The sequence below is a fragment of the Balaenoptera acutorostrata genome, chromosome 1 (assembly GCF_949987535.1).
Source record: "Balaenoptera acutorostrata chromosome 1, mBalAcu1.1, whole genome shotgun sequence".
In the NCBI taxonomy this organism is placed as follows: Eukaryota; Metazoa; Chordata; class Mammalia; order Artiodactyla; family Balaenopteridae; genus Balaenoptera; species Balaenoptera acutorostrata.
In genome coordinates, this window is record NC_080064.1 from 51,270,343 (window position 1) to 51,287,062 (window position 16,720).

General features: G+C 37.2%; 2 protein-coding genes across 4 annotated transcripts in view; one reads left to right on the forward strand and one right to left on the reverse strand.

Annotated features, from left to right (window-relative positions):
- Window positions 1–216: 216 nt before the first annotated feature.
- HOOK1 (hook microtubule tethering protein 1) overlaps window positions 217–16,720 on the forward strand; it is a 65,785-nt gene continuing 49,281 nt past the window's right edge. The window contains exons 1-4 of one of the 3 annotated variants that reach the window (XM_028163434.2): window positions 217–429; window positions 7,092–7,177; window positions 13,644–13,716; window positions 16,455–16,505. In XM_028163434.2, coding sequence (XP_028019235.1) covers window positions 367–429; window positions 7,092–7,177; window positions 13,644–13,716; window positions 16,455–16,505 — 273 coding nt within the window. In that variant the 5' untranslated portion in view covers window positions 217–366. Of the gene's footprint in view, window positions 430–6,867; window positions 6,895–7,091; window positions 7,178–13,643; window positions 13,717–16,454; window positions 16,506–16,720 lie in introns of those variants that run through there. The other 2 variants (XM_007164363.3, XM_007164364.3) reach the window with 2 other exon arrangements.
- LOC103014389 (cytochrome P450 2J2) overlaps window positions 9,485–16,720 on the reverse strand; it is a 125,953-nt gene continuing 118,717 nt past the window's right edge. Inside the window, exon 10 of the transcript XR_009005418.1 lies at window positions 9,485–9,535. The gene's annotated coding sequence lies outside the window, so the exon portion shown is untranslated. The remainder of the gene's footprint in view (window positions 9,536–16,720) is intronic.

The following is a 16,720-nucleotide window of genomic DNA, read 5'->3' on the forward strand; positions in this document are numbered from 1 at the left end:
TTTGTGACTGGTGCGCGCCCAGGTCACTCATTGCGGCGGGGAGAGGTGTGCCGGAGTGGGAAGGACGGGTGGGAGGACGGCGGGGAGAAAAAGGGAGGGGAGGGGGCGGGGCTCAGGTGCCGAGCGGCGCGGCCAGGGCCAGACAGGGGAGGGGGCGAACTGCGGGGCGGGGCAGGGGCAGCGGAGAGGAGGGGGTTACGCCGGCGACGTCGGCAGCGCGAGGCTTCGCGCGTGAGCGGCGCGGGTGCTGGGCCTGGCTACCGAGCTTTACTGGCGGGCGAGCAGGTTCTCGACGCCGGCGCCTGGCGGAGCGCGGGGAGGAGGGAGGTTTTGGTGTCAGCGGTGTAGTTGACGGCTGTCCCAGCCATGGAAGAGACGCAGCCGCTTCCGCAGTCTGAGCTGCCACTGTGCGACAGCCTCATCATCTGGGTGAGTACGAGGGGGCGAGGGGAGCCGGGGGACCGCGCAGAGGTCCTGGGGGGGGGGGTGCCTGGTCACTGGCACCTCTCAGGTGAGCCTGCGGAGCAGCGGGGACCACCTGCGCCGTAGCGGGGGCCACCTGCGCCCCGGACTCCGCTTACTGCCCTCCGCGCCTCCAGTCGCCCTTGACCGCGAGAGTGCCACCTACGGGTCGCGGGGCAGGTGTGCGTCCATGAGTGAGTGTGCGTGTGTTTATGTCTTTGAGGGCGGGGGGAGGATAAAGGGAGCTGTGGGGGGCGGGACGGAGGAGGATCATCTTACCGCCCTGATCGTGCTCCTAACAGCTGTGGCGGGAGCCAAGCGCCCATCCCTTTACTCCCCGCTCTCCCATTTTCTGCCCCTGCCCTGCGCCCAAGCCCTAGACTTTCTGGGCCACCGACACCCTTGCCTTCCGTCTGATGAACTGCCTTCCCATAGTGACCTTTGTGCCACTTGGGAGTGAAGATCCCCTCTGAAACCTCCCTCCCACTGCAACCACCTTCCTCTACTTGGACGCAGGTGACCAAGAGGTGGTTTTAGTTCGTGGATCAGTGCTTCTCCCTGACTCCAGGACATCCATTTTTGTAGAAGCCGCTTAGAAGAGATGTTTCCACGTATTTCCTGCGTGGACCAGAAGATATGTCAAGGGTGGGGGCTCGTATTCCCTTTTTCTCACTGGTTCCCTTCCCCTTCCAATGGACAAGCATTTTCCTTAAAGAAAAGAACTTGGCATTTTCGTTTGCACTTTATCCGCGTTTAGTATTTCTGTTAATTTGTTGGGTTTGGACATGCAGGATCTGTCCCCACTATTCCCGCCAGCAAAACAATGTCTGTCACCTTTTGGAGGTGCTCAGCGATCAGAGAGAGCTGACGTTCAGGAGTGGCTTCTAACCCACATTGGGCAAGGTTGATGCTCGATGGTCCACAAGGTGCTGTCAATGATGCTCATCCCTAAACCAGGTGTTTAGTTTTGTGTAGGGGACTGTGTGCAGAATGGAATGTAAACAGACTGGATTAGGAGGCGGTAATTGGTTGATGAGATTCCCCGTCTATCTCTCAATGCATGTAATTCAAAAGAATGAGAAATTAGGGAAGGTTTCTGACAATGTGTGAAGTATATTGGAAATAACCATAATGTAAAGCAACCTTTACACTTTGGAGGTAAATGGCTTTTGCTTTAAGTAGAATGCAAGCATCTGGAGTTTCTGAGTTAAAAGCAATTAGCTAAGTGTTCATCTGTATTTTCACTTAAAAGAAGTATTGGGATTTAGATGCCATGTTTAAGGCTGTCATGGAACAAGGCAACATTACTTCTAATGATGTGTTTTATTAAGCAAATGACTAATTAAAGGGTGTATCCTAATCTGTTGCATTGTTGCTCTAAACATCTGACTTACCAGTAAACTTAGTCTTTATGATGTCATTGACTTATATGAGTTGGTGGTGAAGTATAGGATTTTCTTGAATTGTATTTCAAAATTTAAAATATTTTGTGACTGTATCCATTGTTTTAATCAGTATTAATAAACAGTGAAGTTCCTACTCTGTATAAGACACTGAGAAAGAAAGATATCAAGAATAATCAAAGAATTTTCAATTTTAATTGATGTGGCAGGCAGAGCTGTGTATTTTTTATAATGGAAGGCAAAATTCCTTAAAAACTGTAAAAATATTATTTATTTATATTTAATTTTATTTTTCTGGCTGCGCCATGTGGCATGTTGAATCTTAGTTCCCCCGCACAAGGGATCGAACCCATGCCCCCTGCATTGGGAGCACAGTCTTAAGCACTGGACCGCCAGGGAAGTCCCATGTAAAAATATTATTTATAACATAAGGAAAGATAAGGAATCATAGATGACAGAGTATAATTGGTTGTTTGCTTCTCCATTTCTCTCTCAGGCTGCTGAAACACTATGGAGAAAATGGAATTAGCGTGCAGACTGTTGCCGCTCAAATGCTGCTACAGCCAAATCCGCCTGTTCCTATACACTACCCAGCTTTACGATTAAGAGTTACCACACAGTTCCTCTCTTACTTCTCTTTGCAAACCTTTATCAGTACCCTGTTTGAGCCCCAAACCTTCTCCCCATCAGGAAAACAACCTCCTCCTTATCTTTGGCTCTGGCTCTAGATCCACCTCTTTCACCTCTTCTAAAACTTTGCTCTGTCATTTATCCCCTTTCGGTATTTATTTTTTCCTTTCCATTAGCTCTTTCCTCTCTACATGAAAACTTGCTCTAATCTTCCCTCTCTTAAAAAGAAAAACAAAGAGCCATGACTCCCTATTAAAGCTACACTGTATTCCCCCCTTCCTTCACAGTCATATTTCTTGCGTTTTTAAGTACTCAGCCTTTATACTTTTTGAGCTTTTATTTACTCCTTAGCCCATTGCACTTGAGCTCTTTTCTCTAAGGCCTTCACGTACTGCGATTGGCAAACTGGGAACTATTATATTATCCTTATCTTAATTGATGGCTCCTTTGTGAAATTATCTTCTGCCTTAGTTTCTTAGGTTCCTGCCTCTAGGCTTTTCTTTACCTCTCTGGATGATTCCCAGTGAACTTTGCTGTTCGTCAGCTACTGCATAGTTGGTCTTACCTCACCTCCCCAACTTTCTGCAAACTGGCATCATGCCACACTCCTCCGTGCCCACCATGCTGTGTTGACTTTCTGTTTCTTGAAGTTAAGCTCTTTTTTTTTTTTTTTTTTTTTAATGCATCAGGGCTTTTTAACTTCTCGTCCGTCTTCCTAAAATATCCTCCTTCTAGTTCTTCCAATGACTGGCTGGCTTCTCACCATTCAGTTCTTGGGTCTCTTGTCATCTTTCAGAGACAGTCTGTGACAGTGAGTGACCTACCTGTCCCCTACTCCTATCCCATTGTAACCCGTTAACCCCTTTTTGTTGTGTCTGTAACACTTAACATTTTCTGAAGTCATCTCGTTTGCACTTTGGGGTCAGAGCTCTCGTCTGACCTGTTTTCTGCTTTATCCCCAGGAACAAAAACTGACTAGGATCTGCAGTACAACATTGAATCAAAATGATGATAGTAAATATCCTTGTCTTGGTCCTGACATCAGAGACTAGTATTTCACCATTGATTATTCACCACTAAGTATATAGGTTTTTGTAGATACCTAGGATAAATTTTTAACTGTTTCATAGAGGATTGATGAATTTCAACAAGCAGAAATCAGGAGAAATGAGTTTTCCAGACACAGGGAAGAACTCCTAGCAGTAATGTAATAGTCTTCTTTGAGGATAAATTGAAAGAAGGTAATGGAAGACACCTTTGTCATGATATCCGTGGACTCTTAATGATGTGCTCCCTGCCAAGCTAAGTAATGTTGCGTGTTGAGGGGAAGTTGTAGGAGATATAAGATTAAAAAAACATTATGATGGAGGTGAGAAGACAGCTGATAGTAAACTGTGTCCTTTCAGTACTGGACATTGTTCTTGGACAATAGAACCATCCTTAACAGAGAAGTCATCAAGGAAAGTAGGTTAGGTGAAGAGATGCCTGTTTTGGCAGTTCTTTAAAAGTTATATTTTATGATTTGGAGCTCACCTTAAAATAATTAGTTCTTAGAAATGTTATACTGCTACTTAGCAAAAAATTCAGGGCTGAAGGATAAATTTGGGCATCATTTACATGGTAGAGAGAGTTTGAAGTACGTGTGTGAAGATAAATTTAATTCTGCCTCTTGGCTCTGTGACATTTGAAAATTTTAAATCTTTGGACTTTAATTTCTTCAATAAAATTAGAGTGCTGGACCAGGTTTTTCTTAATGGTTTACTTGGTTCTTTCATTCTTTGACTCCAACATGCTGGTGAAGGAAAAAGTAATACCGAATGTATGCCCAAATTACAAAAAAAAAAAAAAAAAGGCTGAATCATTTTTATGAAGATCTTAAAGCTCAGAGCAGTGATTCTCTTTTGAAATGAGCAGCTGAAGGAAGAGAATGTGAGAATAATTTGAGAATAGAGTTGACCCAGAGTTGAGTTTTTGTTGGCTATGAGTGGTGAAAACCCCTTTTCTTCCTTGATTTCTTTGATGTTAATATTGAAGCAGTTCAGGAACAGCATTTCCACATTTCTGATTGTTTGCTTTATTTAAAAATAAAGAAGAAAGTAAGATGCTATTTGCCAGAGCGCTGTGTTTAGTGATGGAAGCCCTGTTTGTCCTTTTTGGGTCACTCACCAAAAGACTTTTTCATCTTCACCTCTATGAAGAGTAGTCTGAAAGGGTACATTTTCTTTTGTCCCACTGCTTTGGCTTCACTCCCATCACTGAGCTTTATAATTTATTCACACTTCTTGGTTATAAAGTCTTTCAATTTAGCCAAATGAAGTGACGTTCTCTGTTATCTAATTTATTTTGCAACTAGTTTAAGAGCTTCCAAGAAATACTTTTCATGGCCGTAAAAAGAAGAAATTGATCTTAATCTGGGTGTGGTGGGCCATGAGGCACTCAGTGTATTTACTCCTTTTACATATTTCTTTACTATTTTGCCTAATATTCTGTGTCTCATGAAGTTGTCTTTTTTAAAATCACTAATCATACCCATTTTGTAGAAACTTAATGATGTAATGTGTAAGTAGGAAGGGTTGAGAAGTGGGAACCACATTTTACCTGAATGTATATGATTATCTTCCTTTTAAAGATGCCCTAAACCCTGGGGTTTTTCTTCCTTGTACATCCACCCAACTGCAAAATCCTTCTTATTTTATATTTTAAATATTCCATGAATTCATGCTGTCCTGTTAGTCAGCATTACCCTAACTAATCTTAGCATTCCATGTTGTCAGAAAGACCATTGCAGGAGCCTTCTAACTGAGCAAGCATAAACCTACTCTCTCCCATTCTCTGTGTCACTCTTGCTGCTATCCAAAACATACTAAAGATGTCTCTTCCTTGTTACTCTTTAGTGATTCTTCATCACCCAGAGCAATGGTTCTAAAAAACTGATGTGCATAAGAATCACTTGGGGATTTTCTGATTTAATTTGTCTGGAGATTCTGATACATATTGTTCTTAGATGCCACACTTTGAGAAACCCTGACTCATAGCTAATGTGCTAACAGCTGTTGAGTTTGTACCACGTGCCAGGCACTGATCTAAGTACACTGTGTTTGCTAATTTATTTAATTCTCACAACCAACTTGTGTGGTCGAAACTATTCTACTGTTTCCCCATGATATAGATAATACCGTTAAGGATAATTCCAAGTTTCTTGCCATGTCTCTGAGTTCTGACCCATGCCTGTTTTTTACCCTCTTGGTTGTCTCCCTTAACACTGAACAAGCAGAGAAATCCAGCAATACTGAACTGCATGTTACCTAAAAATACCATGTCTTTTCTTGTACTTGTGCTTTTTATCATGTTGCTATTTCCTGAAGTTTCCTTCCCCTGGCCCTTTCTTTACTCAAGATCATCCATTGGAATCATCTCTAAGAAGTCTTTAATAAATACAAGCCCTAATTAGGTTAGTTAACTCTTGTATATTTCAGAACATTTTGTGCATACTGCAGTCATGAGACTAGAAGTGACATCTACAAATGATTTGTGTCTTTTTCTCCTCTCCTTAACTCTGGATTGAAGGTACTTGAGAGTGGAAACCTGGTGTTTTTCCCTTGTAACTCCTTTCTATACTACAGTGCCCTACGTAGAGTAGAAGCTCAGTAAAGTATCTTTATCTTTGTGCTTTGAAAGTAACTGTGGCTAGATATATGTAGTTTGTGTCATTCTTCCATTTTGTATTAGGATAATGGAGACAGATTTGTAGAATCTCAAAATACAACAACCACTAAAGGTGTATTATGGTGGTAAACTAAGGAATTATAATTGAATAGTAAAGGAGATGAATATGTGTGGGAATAGAGAATCATAGTATATTTAATTTAAGATATTTATGGATTGAGATTAGATTTCTAGAAAGTATATAATCCATTGAGCTCTGTTGTAATTTGCTTTTAAAAAAATTCCTCTATCTTGTATTTGCTTATTAGGAAGAGTTGCCACTGTTTCACTTCTATTTTTAAAATGTACATGAATGTTTAACACACAGAGATTTGAAAAGTTAGTAGCATCTAAAGCCAAACTAGATAGATACAACTTGACGTGATGGGTGGGCCCTGGACTGTTCATGCTCTAAGGGTAACTGTTGGTAACAGGCAGAAGTCCTGCCTTATTTAGAGCTTACTGATTAACTAGGTAGTTTTAGACTTGGCATTTCTAGCTTTTGTTTTCCTACCAAATGATATGAGTGAAATTTTAACTTGCAGATGTTAGGTTATCTTAAAGTTCTTTTCCTGATGTTATTCTCCTAAAAATTGACAAAACACAGACTATTACTATCTTAAGAGTTCGACACGTGTTTTTCAGAAATTCTGAAGTACTTCCTACATGACATCAATATGTTTGACTATTTTAGGTATGATAATGATTTTATGAAATGTTAAGTATTCTTATAAAAATATAACAGTCATAGAAACGTATTAGTATAATTTCATTTGTTTGGCAGGGTCTGAATTTAAACAAAACAGTTTTCTCTCTAGTGTTCATTCATATATATAAATTGAGGCGGGAGGGGAGTAAAGCAGTTAAGTAACTTGCTTTATGTCACTTTAGCTGCAGACATTCAATACTGCTGCACCTTGTCAGGATGTGAAACAGCTGACTAACGGAGTTGCCATGGCACAAGTTCTTCATCAAATGTAAGTCGTGTTCCACACTCTTCCTGAAATAATTGTAAACCCAATTTCAAGGGAGAAAATTTGGACTTGTCTTCTAAAGGTTATTGAAACTTTATCCTTTCCAGTGATGACAGGCGTATGTTGCCAAGGCATTCTTGCATGTAAGGAACAAAAAATTTTACCACCTGATTATTTCTTGCTTGTTCATAGAGATACATCTTAATTAAATGAGCAATCAGGATTCTTATCTATTCAAGAGATGTTAATTTTAAACTTGTTCTGGTCATGTTCACAAGTTATAGTTACTGAGAAAGAAACAGGTTAAATGAGTGATATAATTTCTTATACTGTAATGTTTCCTTCAGTTACACTGTTGTCATCTTAAGATATCAGTACATGGAGATTATTATTTTTGAGTTAATTGATGCACGAAATACTGGATTTGGAGAAAATATTAAATTTAAAATCTATATTGAATTAATAATCATAATTGTATGAATCCACCAATAATGAAATGTTGTGTAAATGACATTTTAAGTCACAAATGCTGGGTACCTTAACCAGTAAAGTGATTCTGTTTGGGTTGGACCCCTTTTATATAATTATACAATATCAAAAGTTCCTAAATCCATTACTTCGTAATTTTTGCCAAACATTGTACAAGGATTAGGGTTGTAATATCTACAATATGAGTTGTACTCTTAATAGGACAAACAGGGCCAATTCTGTAGTCATAATTTTTTTTTAATTAATTAATTAATTATTTATTTTTTTTGGCTGTGTTGGGTCTTTGTTGCTGTGCACGGGCTTTCTCTAGTTGCGGCAAGCGGGGGCTACTCTTCGTTGCAGTGCGCGGGCTTCTCATTGTCGTGGCTTCTCTTGTTGCAGAGCACGGGCTCTAGGCACGCGGGCTTCAGTAGTTGTGGCACATGGGCTCAGTAGTTGTGGCGCACAGGCCTAGTTGCTCCGTGGCATGTGGGATCTTCCCCGGACAGGGCTCGAACCCGTGTCCCCTGCATTGGCAGGTGGATTCTTAACCACTGTGCCACCTGGGAAGCCCTGTGGTCATAATTGATTAATTAATAGTCATACTGATTTTGTATTAGCTTACTTTCATGGTAATATATATTCAATGAGACCAGACTCCTATTTCTGCTACATGGTTTTATATATCAGAAATTATTTATTTAATAATTGCCATCATTTTGTAAAGGCTTTTTATGATTGACATTGAAAAACACTGTAGATGGATTAGAAAAAATTCTTTACCACTCTTAGAAAAACAACTTCAAACAATATCATAATCTTAGTTACTTGGAATCTTCAAGATGATCTAATTTGAATAGACAGATTTTATGGTTAACTCAAGATTAACACTTTAAAAGATAAATTTAGCATGTTAACATTTTTTTTGGCAGTCATTCTAAAATATGCCTTACTCCCCTGCTTTCTTAAAAATGTTTCTTAATTATTTATTTACACCCTAATTGGTTTCAAAGTGATTTAATTGGTCAGAACTAAGAATTCTGAATATGGTCCTTTCTTGATGATTTGGGAAAGTCATCACTGTTTTTAGAATGTACAACCTGGCCTTTTCTCATTCTTGTGGGTGTTGGTGTAGACGCAGCTACGTTGTTTTGGTATAGGTATAAGGCCGGTGAGCATTCACTCACTTCAACAGTGCCATCCAAAGATGTCATTTATATGTATTGAAGTGTCTTTGATAGCTTTACACCACAACACAGTAGATGAGAGCTGTTTTTACTATTATATGGTGATACATATGGCTCTCTGACCTCCTGTATGCTAGCACTGTACCTGATGTTTAGAATAGGGTCAGGTCAGTTTTAGCTAAACTGTATCCTTTATCACCAGCTCATTCTTACATAATGTGTTGGATTCTGTTGTTACTGCGGATCCTGTGTCTCTCTGATTTTTCTTTTTTTATTCTCTCTTTTGTCTCTTACTGTCTTCTCATAGCTTCTCTGGAGGAATAATAAAATAGCCAACCAATCAGAAAGCTCTCATTCTTCATAAAACAAATGACAGTGACCTAAAATTGGGCCTAAACCTCTTTTTTGTTTCATTTGTCTGTTTTTGCATGTACTTAGATGTCTACACCTCCTTATCGTATAAGAACCAATTTAAATTTATTTTTCTTTTTGAACCCCCTTCATCTTCTGTAAGCTTTTCAGAAGTCTGGATCCAGACAGTGAAACTTATAGCATACATTTTCCCCTGGTTGGGTCAGTGTATAATATTCCTGCTAAAAAAAGCAAATTTTACCTTATTTCTTTGAACACTTCAAAGCACTTTATATATGTTCCAATTTATTATGTATTACGTTGATGGATGTTGTGACTCACATCAAAGTTGTTACTGAAAATGAGAAGGAAAAGTTTGCTTTTTAAGGAAGTAGCAAAATCTGATGAATAATTCTTTCATTAGTTACCTGAGGCAGGTATGCTTCTAAATAATAAAATCTTAAAAATCAATTCCCAAAGTATATGACTTAGACATGGTGAGCCATGGAATTGTTGCTAGGAGTCTACAGTTCTTTAATTGTTATCTTAAGTCTTAATACATAATATGTATCTCTTTTTTAAATGCAGAAACTGTTATTATTTTAAAGACACATGGGGGAAAAATTATAACTACAACTGTATTCATTTCCCATGGTTTCCATAACAAAGTGCCACAGATTAGGTGGCTTAAAACAACAAAAATTTGTTATTTAAGAGTTCAGGAGGTTAGAAGTCCTATATCAAGGTATTGGCTGGACCATGCTCCCTTCCAAACCTCTAGGTCAGGGTCCTGCCTTGCTGCTTCTAGTCTCTGGTAGCCCCAGGCATCCCTTAGTTTGAGGCATCATAACTCCAATCTTTGTTTCCGTCTTCACACGGCTGTCTTCCCTCTGTGTCTCTTCTCCTCTTCTTAGAAGGACACCAGTCATAATGGATTAGGGTCCACCCTAATTTAGTGTGACCTCATCTTAACTTGATTACATCTGCAAAGACCGTATTTCCAAATAAGGTTATATTCACAGGTAGCGGGGTTTAAGCCTTGAACATTTCATTTTTGGGAACATAGTTCAACCCATAACAGCTATAAATAGTGCATGCTACTTTTTAGCTTTGTCACTTTAAGCACCAGATAATTTCTCTGTTTTGTTCTATTGTCTTTGACTAGACGTTTTTACAAGAGGGAGAAGAATGAGACAGAATGTAGAATATCCAGAGACCTCAAGTATCATGCACTTACTTGTTCCTTCATTCATTCAGCAGATATTTGAGCATTTAAAATAATAAATCATGAAAGCCAACATATGAGTATTTACTAAATGTAAGACATTGTTCTCTACCCTGTACATATGGTATTTCATTTAATTTTTATTACTGTTTTGTGAGGTAGGCATTATTTTTATCCTCAGTTTATAGGTGAGGAAACAGAGGTTTATAAAGGTGAAATGACTTCAGTAAGTCAAATAATGAGTAAAATAGCAAAGCCCAGATTTTTATCACTTTGGCCTGACTCAAGCCAGTGCCCTCAGTCAACTGTAATCATTTCAGCCTAGTATCTTGAACCCCTCCTGATAGATTTTTACTTTGGAGCCTTAATAAATGAGAGGCCAGATGTGCATGTCCAAATTACAGATCACAATTTGATGTGTTAAGCGCACAAGGCCTTTTGATTATTTAAGAAGAATGGTGTCAGGGTGTCCACTGAAGCAACACAGCTATGTTGTGTCTAGTAACCAGCAGGTATTAATTACTACCTATATTTAGCTGGTAGAATTGTGAAGACAGATACCATGGGTGGAGTTAAAAAATAATCCTGTAGTGTTTCTTACTTAGTTTTATTAGAAAACAGTTGGACCACATTTCACTTCCTTAGTCTTGTGTTCCCTTCTTATTTGGTGTCTCTTAAGTTGCATTGAAGTTCTGGGAAATACTAGAAAAAAGGAGCTAATTGTTGGGGCCAAGAGTCTAGTTAAAGCATGTAGATGTGGCAGTGCAAAAAAGTAAAAGAAGGATATGTCCTGAATGTTCTGAGACTGGATATAAAGTTTAATAGTGGGAAAGATTGGCTGCAATTATAATTGTTTGAGAAGGATGGATTTGTTTATAAGAGAACAAGAGTTAGATTTCTATGGAGAAGTTAGAAAGTATTTCTCAGTTAGGGTATTATGGACTGAATGTTTGTGTCCCTTTAAAATGCGTATGTTGAAGCCCAAACCCCCAGTTTAACTATATTGGAGATGGGGTCTATACAGAAGTAATTAAAGTTAAATGAGGTCATAAAAGTGGGGAGACATGATCCAATAGGATTGAACTCCTTATAAGAAGTCAGAGAGCTCACTCTCTGTCTATAAACATACAAAAAAGAGGTCATGTGAGCACACAGCAAGATGGTAGCAACTAGAGATCTCAGAATGACACCTACCTTGATAGCATCTTGATTTTGGACTTCCAGCCTCCAGAACGGTGAGGAATAAATTTCTGTTGTTTAAGCCATCTAGTGTGTGGTATTTTGCTGTAGCAGCCTGAGCACACTCTAAGACATAGGGCTAAAGCTGATTTGAGATGGGAAGGAAGACAAGTAGGAATGCAAGACAAAAGGAGGAAACACTAGAAGAGGTTATCTCTAGATCCATTTTCTAAAGGTAATTACAATGGAATTATAGAATTATAGAATCATATATGAAGATTTTTTTTAGGGTCAGAAGACAGGTGTAGTAGGTAGTCAGGGTTCTCCAAAGAAATAGAACCAATAAGATATGTATATATACACGTGTAGAACCAATAAGATATGTATATATACACGTGTATATGTACACACACACACACACACACACACACACACACGGGATGAGAGAGAAATTTAAGAATTGGCTCATGTGATAGTGCAGGCTGGCAACTCCAAAACCCACAGAGTAGGTAGACCAGCAGGCTGGAGATCTAGGGAGGAGTTGATGTTGCAGCTATAGTTGACAGGCAGTCTACTGGCAGAATTTACTCTTTCTCAGGGGAGGTCAGTCATTTTCTTAAGGCCTTCAGCTGATTGGACGAGGCCCACCCACATTATGGAGGGTAATTAGCTTTACTCAGAGTCTACTGATTTACATGTTAATCTCATCTAAAATACATCTTCACTACAACATCCAAGCATGTTTGACCAAATATATGGGTACTGGGGCCCTGCCAAATTGACACATAAAATTAACCATTGCAACTGGCATACCTCTTCAACTTAAACTGATGTCAAAAGAAAGTATATTTACTTTGAGAGTTTTGACTCATTAACTAAAAAAATTCAGTCTTTTCAGGTAAACACCTGGTTAGAAATATACCATTTATACACTTAGCCAAGTTATTTTGGTAATTATAGCCTTAGCATCTGAGAAAAGTCAAAAATAATTAACATTAATTTGCTCAAAAGAAAATGGTTACAAATTCCAAAGAATGAATTGAAAATGGTGAAGCCATTTCTGGTTACTGTAGTCAGAAGTGACATCTTCTGCTTTAGCACATCTGAGGCAGAATGATTTCTGAAAAGCTAGGCACTGTTTTCAGCTTTGCATCTTTAAATTCAAGATACCGCCTTGGAAATAACCCCTTTAATTTCTTCCTTCACTTTAGTTGGCTTATCTGTAAAGTAAAAATTTAGGTAAGACCTGTAAGACCTCTTCTAGCACTAATATTCTGTGATTTCTTGGTGTTCGATTACTCCTTAAAGCATTTATCACATTCTCCTTTGAGTGTAGTTATTTGTGCTCCTTACTTTCTCCCTTTAATAGCTATTTCTGTAAGAGTCAGGATAATAAATTATTCATCTTCATTTTACTCTTACTCAGAGGAAGCATCCAAGTATTTGTTTAGAATATAATCTATTATTGTAGTTGACTATTTATAATCAGGTGTTATTCTTCAAGGCCTTATTAAATACATAAAAATTTGATATAGCAAGTCTTTGTCTTGGCCATCAATGTCAGTATCGGACTTAATACTAAACTTTGCCATGTACTGGTGTCACTTGGGGCAAATTATTGTCTTATTCTCAGTTCACTGAGGAGTAAGATTGGGGATAATGGATGCTTTGCCAAGTTACTATGATATTTAAATGAAGTAGTATGAAAAAACATCAAGCACAGTGCTTGATACATAGTAGACATGTTAAAATGTTTTCCTTTTTTTTCCCTTTAGGATTGGGATTTTTACATCTACCTACCAGGGTGCCTAGTATGAGATATTTAGTAAATGTTTGTTAAATTGAAGATGTTAATGACTTAATTAATTTACTATGAGAGATTCCAAAAGAAACCCTTAGGAATACCAAAAAGTTCAGTGGGTTCATTTTAAATAATATTTACTATTCTTATTAAAGACAGGCTTTAAGATGGAAAATAACTTTGAATCTGTTGATTAAATTTGGTATTTTTCATGTAATAAAAACATTTTAATGTTCAGCATTTGTATTCTTGTTGTAGTGATGTAGCTTGGTTCAATGAATCTTGGTTAAGCCGAATTAAAGAGGATGTTGGTGACAACTGGCGAATAAAGGTATGTAGAATGAATGCTAGAAGTACTTGATCCAAACAGTGGTCTGAAATTAGCACTAATCTCAACTAAATCTTATTTTTTAAATTAACTGAAGGGTACATTTTACTGTGTATAGTTTGAGTTTTGACACTTGTGTATGTTCTTATACCATCATAATTAGATATAGAACGTTTCCATTAAGCAAAAACATGCACGTATGCCCCTTTCCAGTTAATCCTCACTCTTGACTTGGCCCTGGGTGGCCACAGGTCTGCTTTCAGTCAGTATAGGTTTAATTTCTGGAGTTCCGTATAAATGGAATCAGATATTATGAACTCTTTGGTATTCTTTTACTCATGTATTGTTTTTGAGACTCATCCATGTCGCCTGTATTAGTAGTTATTTCTTTTTTTTTGCTGAGTAGTATTTCGTTACACTGATTTAACACAATTTGCTTAGCCATTCCCCTGTTGATGGATGTTTGAATTGTTTCTGTTCTTTCTTCTCTGATATTGGTAATTTATGTCTTTTATATTTTCTTCCTTGATAAATCTGGCTTGATGTTTTTCAATTAAAAAAAATTTTTTTTGAAAAGAACTAGCTTTTGTTTTCTGTTTTATTGATTTCCTTTCTCTTCTTTGTTATTTCCTTTCTTCTTTACATCTGCTCTTTTTCTTGCTTCTTGAGGTGAAAGCTTAAGTCATCAGCTTTAAGCACTTTTCCCTAGTAGTAAGCAATGCCTTAGCCACATCCCACACATTTTAACATACTGTGTTCTTATTTTCATTTAGTTCAAAATATTTGGTAATTTCCCTTGTGATTTTTCTTTTGACCCCTGGGTATATTAGAAGTAGGTATTTCAAATTCTAAATATTTGAGGATTTTCTACATATCTTTCTTTTATTTATTAATTTCTAATTTAATTCCATTTTGTTTTGAGAACATACTCTGAATTCTTTTACATTTACTAAGACTTATTTTATGACCTAATATATGGTCTGTCTTGGTGAATATTCCATGTGCACTTGAAAACAACATGTATTTTGCAGTCCTACAAATACAGATTATTACAGCTTTGTTGATAGTACTGTTTACTTCTTTTATATCTTTATTGATTTTCTGTCTGATTATTCTATAAACTAAGGGGGGAGGAGTCCTCAGATCTCTAATGATGATTGTGGATTTGTCAATTTCTCCTTTCAATTCTAATTTTTTAAACATGTAATTTGATTCTGTGTTATTTGGTTTATATACATTAATTTTTTATGTCTTCTTGTTGAATGAATCTACTTATCACTATAAAATGACTTATTTTTATCCCTGGTAATATTTCTTTTTTGGAAGTGTACTTTGTCTGATACTGATGTACCACTCCCGTTTTTTTAACATTATTTTTGCCTATTATATCTTTTTCTCTTCTTTAGTCTCTCTGTGTGTTTATATTGAAAGTGATGTAGAAACCTAATAGTTAGGTCTTGCTTTTTTATCCATTGACAATCTCTTTATTTTGTTCTTTTTTAAAAAAAATTATTTATTTTCATATATTCCTGTTATTTAAATCCTTGAACATTTTTAAACTAACAGTTTTAACTTTTTTATCTTCTAATTCTTTCATCTCTCATTTTTAGGCTTGTTTCTATTGACTGAGTTTTCTCCTAATTATAGTTCACATACTCCTGCTTCTTCACATGTGTAGTAATTTTTTATTGGATGCTAGACAGTGTGAATTTTATTATTGAGTGCTGGGTTTTTTGTATTCCTTTAAAGAGTGTTGGACTTTGTTCTTACAGGCAGTTAAGATACTTGTGAATCAGTTTGATCTTTTCAAGGTTTGGGGGGATGGAAGGCAGACCTAGAGTTATTTTCTCTTCTAGGGCTAGGTTAGACTCACTACTAAGCTGTGACCTTTTTGGGGTTTTTAGTGAATGCTTGTCTGTATTAGCATAGTCATGATCTCTTCACTCTGACTGGTGGGAATTTCAGCAGTTTCTGGCCCTGTGCAATCTTCAAGGAATTGTTCAGTTTATAGTTCCCTAGATTGTTGTTTCCTCGGAAATTATTTTTGTTTAATCTCATTGAGTTTCACCCATGCACATGCAAATTAGTATTCAGCCAAAGAGTCAAAGGGACTACTATGGAGATTTCTTTCCAAAGCTCTCACCTCTTCATTTATCTGCCCTGCAAATCCCAACTACCTCGACCTTCCTGAACTTCTGATGTCTATCTTCTCAACTCCACGAGAACATCAGGCTTTGTTTTGTTTCCACCTCCCTGTGCCATGGTATGAAAATTGCCTCTAGAGAGAAATCTTAGACTAGGGCTCATCTTTTTTGTTTTCCTTCTCTTAGAAATTAGAGTTCTATATTGTCTTTTGGCTAAAGCTTGAAAACAATATTCCTTGTATTTTGTCCTGTTTTCTAGTTGTTTGTGGTGGAGAGTAAGTCTAGATCCAGTTACTCACTCATGACTGAAGGTGGACATGCTCATAGCTAAATCTTTTAAGTTGGTACTTGAGTTCGTTGTGGCTCACTTTAAATACAATCACTCTGGTTCAACTATCTAAGGAAGAAGACATTTTTTCTTTAATCAAACTTTGAATAAAGCTTTGATGTTTAAAAATCATGTATTTGTATTATAGAACTCTAATATATATTTTTGTTGTCATTTTTATCAGGAAGTTTTTATTGTATTTCACCTTGACATATATTTTCTTTCATTGTTAATATTAAATAATTTATTTCTTATTTTTCCTCTATTAGGCTAGTAATTTAAAGAAGGTACTTCAAGGAATTATGGGTTATTACAATGAGGTATGAAAATCATCTGACTTTGTTTAAATATAAAATACTCTGTGATAATTATATTGACACTGAAAAATGACTTGGCTTTTTGTTTATAACATTTTACTGGTATATAATTCATAATTGAAATATATTATGATTTTTCCATTTTTAGAACACTCAAATTTTGTTAACATAAAGGGGCTAAAAAGTAATATATTGATTTGTAAAATAATGTTTCTATA